The sequence below is a fragment of the Coffea arabica genome, chromosome 3e (genome assembly GCF_036785885.1).
Source record: "Coffea arabica cultivar ET-39 chromosome 3e, Coffea Arabica ET-39 HiFi, whole genome shotgun sequence".
Classification (NCBI taxonomy): Eukaryota; Viridiplantae; Streptophyta; class Magnoliopsida; order Gentianales; family Rubiaceae; genus Coffea; species Coffea arabica.
In genome coordinates this window covers 2,605,323-2,614,337 of record NC_092315.1, presented here as the reverse complement: position 1 = coordinate 2,614,337, position 9,015 = coordinate 2,605,323, and the positions used below count along the sequence as shown (strand labels likewise).

At 37.0% G+C, this 9,015-nt stretch overlaps 1 protein-coding gene across 1 annotated transcript; it reads right to left on the bottom strand.

Annotated features, from left to right (window-relative positions):
• Positions 1-508: 508 nt before the first annotated feature.
• LOC113734071 (UPF0613 protein PB24D3.06c-like) lies at positions 509-5,750 on the bottom strand. The gene is made up of 9 exons (XM_027260392.2): positions 5,409-5,750; positions 4,323-4,399; positions 2,911-3,016; positions 2,352-2,444; positions 2,189-2,254; positions 1,615-1,760; positions 1,367-1,475; positions 1,047-1,111; positions 509-904 (listed from the first exon to the last, which is right to left on the bottom strand). The coding sequence occupies exons 1-9, from the start codon at positions 5,622-5,624 to the stop codon at positions 757-759; spliced, it is 1,026 nt and encodes a 341-aa protein (XP_027116193.2). The 5' UTR covers positions 5,625-5,750; the 3' UTR covers positions 509-756.
• Positions 5,751-9,015: the final 3,265 nt, after the last annotated feature.

Genomic DNA, 9,015 nt, shown 5'->3' with positions numbered 1-9,015 from the left:
TCTTTTGGTTTTTACCTTGATTTCGTCGCAAACTTCTCCACAGCTACAACCATGGGAGGAATGAATTTATCATGGTACAGAGGAGGACTACTACTACTTTTATTCTTTTATTGTATTTGTTAATACCCATAAAAGTGGAAGCTCCATCGCCATTGAGTAGCCCATTAACATTAATCACCACACCAGTGACATTGCAAATACAGACCCTTCAACACATGCAATCTTAGTAGCGAAATCATCTTCTCGAGAAATGGAGAGCACAGATCTGAGCAAACCAAAACGTAGTTGGTGGCATCAGTTATGACTGATGCCAGCGTCCAAGTAAGTCGAGCTCACAAGCAGCAATGCGCAAACTGTGAAACCCAAGACTAGTAGTATATGAGAAACTCTCAAATTCCATACCAATCATTTAGAACAGGAAAAATCTTCCCTGTCATTGTTGATTGGGTGTTAGGAATACATACGTAAAGAGAAATTGATCACACCGTACAATTAGACCGAGATCCAATGCGGAACAACAGATAATCCTTCACTTCATTCCTGCCACAATTATGTCAGATATACAAGTCTTTGAACTTTCCATTGAAACTATAAATTCTTCCAGAAGAAAAGAAACTATACTAACGTACTAGCTTTGCTATAGATGCCGTTCCGTACCTATAAAAAAATCAAACAAATTAAAGGAGGAGGACCGCCATTGCCTGAATTCAATGACATAACAATTAAAAAAAAAAAAAAGGAAAAAAAATTTGATATTTAACTCCATGGGTCATCCCATCCCTTGGGTCCCTCTCTTTTGACAAAGTTTATTATTGCCTGGACAGCTTCCTGAACTCGGTTGGACAGGGCATGGTTTCCCCATTCAATTTCAACCTTTTCTGCACCACCCATTGCTCCGCATAATCTGGAGACGTACAAGAAAATATTGACAAAAACAGAGGTCAGAATAACGACACAGATCAGGTGAAACAAGTTAAAGCATGTTCATCATATCTAACAAATATTAGACACACGATTAAAAACTTTGATAAGATTACAAGTCTTACCTCTCAACAAGCGCTTTCTTGTCAACATACTCTGGTACATATTCATCAGCCATGGAAAATATGATCTGCAAAACACGAATATTAGAATGGCACTCTAGACCATTACAAAGCATCTTGTATAGTCACATCACAACCAAGATATGGTGATCACAGGCACAGAGTAGCCGTATAAATGAAATCTGCAGGTGTAAATTCAGTTTGCGTTCAAGCAATTCAACCAACCGGAAATCATGTCATGCTAGAAATATAGCCTTTGGTCTATCAAATGCGATGGAAAAAATTACTGATTTTGGACATAACTATGTACTGCAATTTCCTACCTGACAAGGTGTGTGGGACATGTGTCCAAGTCTCTGCCTCAGCTGGTCCTCACTTAAGTCGGAACTAAACAAGTCATCATCACCATTATATGCACAAAGCGAATGATATCTACAAGACATGTTGCCATTTGGTGTCATTTAGGTAAGATGACCCTATTCAAACATATCTTTATTGGTAACCATAAGCCAATAACAGGTTTATCGATAACCATAGGCCAATAACGAGTTAACAATATGCATTTAGTCACCTATAGGCGGTCATAGGGACATCTGGATTTGCTTCCCTGGGCATTAGCTCTGACCCTCGGCCTTCACTTATCATTTTTGAAGCCAAATCAATCATTGAAGCAGTTTCGGGGAGCGTAGCATTGTACTCCCGATCACTAACTGGTGCCTGGACAGCCAACATTGTCAATAAGCTGAAACTAAAGCTCGTCGTCCAGGCAACATTACATACAGTAATGATCACAGTACCAACACTGTCAAGTAATACACTGAACAAAAGACAGTATAACTAAGCAGATTAATCATTCTCCTTTAAACATCAGATAATATATATTATGTTTGACCAACTACAAGGGCACTTGTCACGACAAAAGGGACGAGTGTGGATGCAGACACAAAAGTGCACTGATTCAGGAGCTCAGAGGCATGAGAGATTCTTAAATTTCTCTCTTTTATCTCTTATTTGTTATCTAAGGAACAATGTAGAGAAGCTAGCTTCAAAGAATAAGATGGTTAAAAGATTGAATCACCAAGACATTGAGAAGCTGAATATATATCTTGAAAGTAGAGTAAAACTAAATGGATTAACTAAATTACCTGCAAAATGGCAGCACGGACTGCTCTGGAGCATGCAGTATTTGTCCGCATGTAATGCACAATGTCCTAATCCATAAAACCAAGTCAGACATGTGACAACTACACAGTTTTTAGATGCTCTGATGCATACAACGTTAAAGCAAAAGAAGAAAGAGGCAATCACCTGACAGCCTGTACTATGTCCAAGCAGTACAACACCCTCAGAGTCTTCCTTGTTTATTAAGTAATTTATCAATTGATCCAGCTCCATAGCATCCTTCAGCATAAATAAGCAGAAAAGTGAATATGCAAAACAAAGAGAAAAGATATCATTCCAAAATTACAGAACTAGTGCCACGTTGGATCTCTACAAGCACAAGGTTATGAACTTGCAAACTAAGCAGTTCCAAATCTTAAGAAAATTGGATTAAGCAATGTGTGCACAATTTACTTTGGCAACTTATATTTCACAAGAGGGGGATAAGTTTCAATTAACCAAAAAATAATAATAGAAAAAGAACCTGCTTATCTAGAAGATAATAGTATATTGCTCTTCCCACATACCACTTTCATGGTAATTGAAAATTACGGACATCAAGGCAAGCAACTTAGCAATACTAGAATGAGATATATACTAGTGCAAATGATATATGACAAGCATAAGGACATATATTGACAAATACACACTAACAGCAAATTTGATTGAAGAACTTTAAGATAAATGCTGAAAGGAACTACTTTACTTGCTTCAGACTTGATGTGCCATAACCGCTATATGAGGATGACATCAGGAACTGAACTAGTGACCACTTCTCCTTCTCCAAGGCACTTGCCAAAGGCTCCATGTACCTGCAAAATATATCATCTCCCTTAGGAGCTATACCAACCAATTCAAGTTAAGCTGTTTTTGTGTTGCCAATTCAGCTTGACATGCAGATGAACTTAGATCCTTTGCAAACATTGAATGAAGAACATACAGACACATACAATGTTGCAGTAATTTACATACAGAGGCATACAATATGCTAGTACTCTGCACCTGCTCTGCAAATGATTAGTGAAAACACGAAAGAGAATGGTTGCTTAGAGCATAGAAATGCTTCTTTCAACTGATGAAAATCCAACGACAGCATAAATTTATGAGAGCATGTCATGCAATGTTAAGAATTACTCCATCCTATAGTATTCAGGTCCCATATACTGTCTCCTTTCTAAAGCTTGGGTACCATACCAGTAAATGTCCACCCAATTTTACTACAAATTTCGGTTAACAATTATGCATTTTCTACAAATAAATCTGAATATCCTAAGAATAAACCCGCTATCACCATGAGTCCAGACTTATACATATCAAGATCCTCACAGCAAGCCCAAAATTTCTCAGGTTTGGTAATATTCAATTAATTACTTCAGGATGCCTTTTCAGCAAAACTATCATAGATAACCATGGAAACTTGTATTCTCAAACCCAACATACTCCTGGTGCAAGAAACCTTGCTTTTACTTTAATTAACATGTTTAATCTATATGTTACTTCCATCCACTTTTCAATACCATCATTCAATGTCTATAACTCTTACATTTCTTCTTTTACTTGCCTCTGGTGAACATAACATTTTTACCTCTGCAACCCTCTATTGAGTATTATTGGAATATTAACTGCAAGAAGACACCCCCCCCCCCCCCCCCCAAAAAAAAAAAACCAGCTAATCATGATTAAACATAGTCAGTTTCAGTCAGAAAAATCCTAGTGCCACACTCACATATCATTAAAATAATGCATGATTCATCTTTCTCATGTTTGTTCTACAATGCCCTGCTTTCAATCAGGATGAAAAACTGTCACATCCTTTAATTACTTGACTCCATAATACTTTCCTTCACTACATATTACATCTAATGTTTTGGTCAACATATTACATTCATAACTACAGATTGACCAATTGTAGCCACCGTGAAAAATCCTCGACTCTTCAACTAGCCACAGGTTGATAAACAATTCACAAATAATTCCGATGATCAACCACAATGAATACCACAGAGGGGTTCATGCACTATAACGGGCTAAAACCAAAACCAGGAGACAGAATAAGCAAGGAACTTCATAAGGTGCAACAAACTTATAGTATTACTGTATCAGAATGACAACACATACTGGGTAGCCAAAAATCCATCTGTCAGTCCCCCAATAAAAATCACTTGCTGTTTATAATCACCTGTTTTGAATGCAACCTGCACCAAGCATAAACACTTCATAGGCACCATGTTCAGAAATACATGTATATATTGTGGAACAAAAGAGAAACACAAATAAACCCAAAACATTCAGCTGCCTATGGAATTGAGTTACTACACTACGAACAAAGGCAAATGCTTCCACAGCACTTTATGACTCACAAAAGCAGGAAACTAAATTGATGGCCAAAGTTGAAAGCTTTGTGAGTGATATGGTGGTGACTGCACATGTCAACTCATTCACTAGACAGAGTAATCTTGATCCATGTTACATAATTCGAGAGGAGAAACAACTGTGATCTTTTCTCAACTTAAAAACCACCTAATCTTGTTTATAAGGAACAGTATTAAATGCCAACTCAAAATAAGATTCTATTCTATCCATAATAATCCGATTTATATTGCTCATAATTTAAATTAGGGTGTCAGCCTAACCGATTGATGGGAGAGAACTATGCTGCTTCCCTGAATAACTTCATCAATATTCTTCTTAAATTGCTATTCCCTTGCGCATGTGCCAAATCCTGCCCAGAGTAAAGGTTCAAATTTGATTTCTTCCCCATACTCAATGTACATGTTTGTATCAAATTTACAGTCTAATTTCTATAAGTAGCTCCTCCTTTTTCATCCATCCAGTAGATAGCCATGCCATTGCCAAAATCCATCACTCATAGCAACAATTCGACCTCAATATTTAATCTCTGAGAAAATTACAGGTTTCTTCCCCCGCCCCTCTACTTCTCTTCCCTCTAAGGTTCTAATCCTTGACATACTAGCCATGAATTTTCATGAATTATCGTAATTCAACCCAAGAACACAATTTTTCATAACAACAAAGAAAACCCAATATCACATTTTGAAAATTCAGCATGGAACTAAAAAATAAATAATTCATTGCATAAAAAGAACAATTAGGAAAAGCCCAGATCAAATCATAAGAAACTAACTAAAGGGAAAGTAGAGAAAGACAAGAAATGAAAGAAAAATAATCAAATTTTATGCTTACCTGAATAGACTTAGGACCGTACTTGAACATGACACCCACCAGCTGATTTTTCTTGTTAATTGGTCCACCACCGTCTCCGCCTGCGGCCGCCGGGGCGGAAGAATTATTAGCCATCTTGAGACTGCCGGAACGGCCTCGGACAATGCCGGAGAGCCAAGAAGACGATGACGATGACGATGACGTGGATGAAAGGGAAGCTGAAGTTGAAAGATTCATAGCGGTAGTTTTAGTTTCATCCCAAAATATTTATGGGGAAAAAACTTGAGAAATTTTTTATTCTTTCTAGCAGTGCCAAGATTCAAATGAATTATCTTTTTTATTTTCTTTCTTTCTTTTGTTCTTTTTCGGCTTACATTTGGTCCTATGGTATTACAAATATTATGGGGTTGATTCACAAAATATTACAAAGGCAATGTCACACGTTTGAGTGACACAGTTGTTCACTGATCTGTTGAATTAAACAAGAAACTCCAATCATTCGTAAGTATTTTTGTACCCAATCATAGATTATAGGGGTGTCAATGTAATCGGCTCCCACTGGCTTATATGATTCGTATCTGAATAGATTGAATTGAGCAGAACTTTGCTTAATTATACATGAAATAACATATACTAATTTTTTGGTTATCAAGGAGAGCTAAGCAGCTCAGTACATAGATACTAAACGCGGGGTAGTTATTCCCGTAATATTCAAGTTCATCTATCTCCGAACTATATCTAATTTCAAAGGCTACAAAAAGTTACAAGTTTTGAGACTAATTGGTTGCACAATTACATCCAGTGGAAGTTGCAATAGAAGTTTGTATGACCCTTTCGTTGTTTGATTTTTGGTTGGATTAGGCCAATTGGCAAAAAGCCTAGCCAATGCGTTGTGCTAATGGATCGTATGCACCATCAAGAAAGACCTGAATTATAGCATTGGCCGTTCATGGAAAAGGGTGCTGTCCACATGGAAGTTGTAAATTAAAGGTCTAACCAATTGTACAGGTGCGGGTTTCTGTTTGGCCTTCATTAGTTTTAGGGATAATTTCAGAAACCTCCCCCGAGGTTTCTGACGCTTTCACTGACATCCCTTGAGATTCTCAAAATTTCACTTACCTCTCCTGAACCCCTTTTCTGACATCATGAAGGCCAAAATTACAAATGTATCCTCGGAAGTTATTGTTTATTACTACCGTTTAGTTGCCTAAAAAGGCATATGTAGTGATTAAATAAGCTTAATACCACTCCCTCAAACTTGATTACGGTTTGATGAATTAAAGCTGGATTAGGGAGTTTCTGGCGCCAATTGAGCTGCAACATTGGCGCCATTTTTGTGCCTACTGTGATTTGACAAGAAGATAACATATCACTTATATGTACGTGTAATGACATTCTGGATTACGGAAAGAAACAGAGGAAATAACAAGAACAAAAATGGAAAGGAAATTATTATCAAACCAGTGGTCCTGATATGCATTGGAGTAGCAGCAGCAAAGTGAAGCTATTAATTGTTGTTTTAAAATAGTTGCAAACACAGCAGTAAAGGTACAAAATTATTTGTTCCTTTAACTTTCGTTTACTGGTGCTGCTCCTTTAACTTTCCTTTACTAGTGTTGCTTGATTCCACCTCTGTCTTGTGTCTAAATCTTGATATTGAACATCCGTTTTGTTTGTTAAGTTAATCATTGACACTTAACTCAAGCCATTGCATATTATGTGTGAGACTACTGTGAAATCTTGTGCTACATGTATGCTGTGAAGATTAGTTGATCATAATTATTCTTATGTTAATGAAAGTTGAGTAGCATGCTGCTGAGTTATATAACCAATGTTTCTAGTTTCTAGATGATGTTTTCTCAAACTAGCTTTGGTTGTGATCATCATCATATTTGAATGATGAGATTGTAGGATGGGGAATCTTGCTGCTGCTTATGATATTATGGTTCACTGTAATGGGAATAAAATCAAGATTTCAAATGTGGATCCAACTGGCTATACGTACATCTCCTTGCTATTTGATATAACTGAGAAGGCATTGAGTAAAATGCCTAGCAATGTTAATATGGTTATGCAGATGAGATGTGAAGTTCCTGGAAAAAATTGCATGATGGATGTTAATAATGATGATTCAATTACTGAGATGTTCAAAATACATAAATCTAAATTAGTAATTAACTTGCATGTGTCTGATATGGAAATTATCCTAGTTGATGAAGAGAATACCTCAGTGAATGTGAGAGAAATGAACAAAGAAGATAATTTAGGCTTTGAACAAATTCCTAGCAAGGCAATAGTTGTAGACATTGGACAGTTGGATGATAACTATGGTGACTCTAGCTCTGATGATTCCTGGAAACACAACCTGCGTAGTGACACTGATGAGGAATTAGATGATGATAGAGCAGTAGATGCATACAATGAGGACAGTGACACTAACTTTTCTAATTTTGAGGACAATGAGGCTCTTGTTGTGGTTCCTGATTCTGATAATGAGGCAGAAAATGATCTTATGAGACAAGTAATGAGACAAAAATATGGATTTACAATAACAAAGATGAGATAGAGTTTCAAAAGGATCAGTTATTCACCAATGTGGATGCCTTTAGAGCTGCATTGAGAGACTATGTCATTCAAAAAGGCTTTCCTATTTTGAGATTGAAGAATGAGAAGAGTCGAGTCACTGCTGTCTGTGGTGTTGAGGGATGTCAGTGGAGAATTCATGCTTCACCAGTGGCTGATTCAGTCACTTTTCAGATTAAAAGCTATCAGCCAAAACACACTTGTGTTATGGACAAACAATGTGCTAAGGCCACATCTGACTGGATGGCAAGAAGTTGGTTTCTGTCATGAGGGATCATCCTAATATGACCAGTAAAGGGATAGAGGCAGAGTTGCTTAAATATGGTGTGAGGCCTAGTAAAATGCAAATTTTTAGAGCTAAAAACAAAGCACTAGCTGATATAGAAGGCACACATGCTGAATCATATACAAAATTGTCAAGATATACTGAGCTGCTAAGAAAGTATAATCCCAAATAGCATATACAAAATACATTATGATAGGCCAAATATCTTAGTTGAGCCTGCCTTCCTAAGAATCTTTGTCAGTTTCACAGCACAAAAGTTAGGATTTCTGGAAGGGTGCAGGCCTTTTGTGGGGTTTGATGGCTGTTTCTTGAAGGGTCCGTTTGGTGGTGTATTGCTCACAGCAGTTGCTTTGGATGCAAATAACAGCATATTTTCTTTAGCCTTTGCTGCAGCTGAATGTGAGAACAAGGATATTTGGAGGTGATTTTTCTACTATTTTTCTGAGTTTTTTGGAGCATTTTATCACAACAAACCTTTAACATTCATGAATGATAAGCAAAAGGTAAAATTTCTGTCCATAGCTTTTCATGTTTAATCTGAAAATGCTTGCTGAGTCATTTTGTTTTGGTTACAGGGATTGAATCTTGCATATGAGGAGATGATTCTTGAGGCAGTTGGAAGGCATTGCTGCAGGCATATATGCAGCAACTTTAAGAGTCAATTTCCAGGTATCTTACTTAGCAGTTTCTTTTGGAAGGCAGTGAAAAGTTATGATGCAGTAGGACATAATGATGCAATGGCTAGCATTAAAGACATTA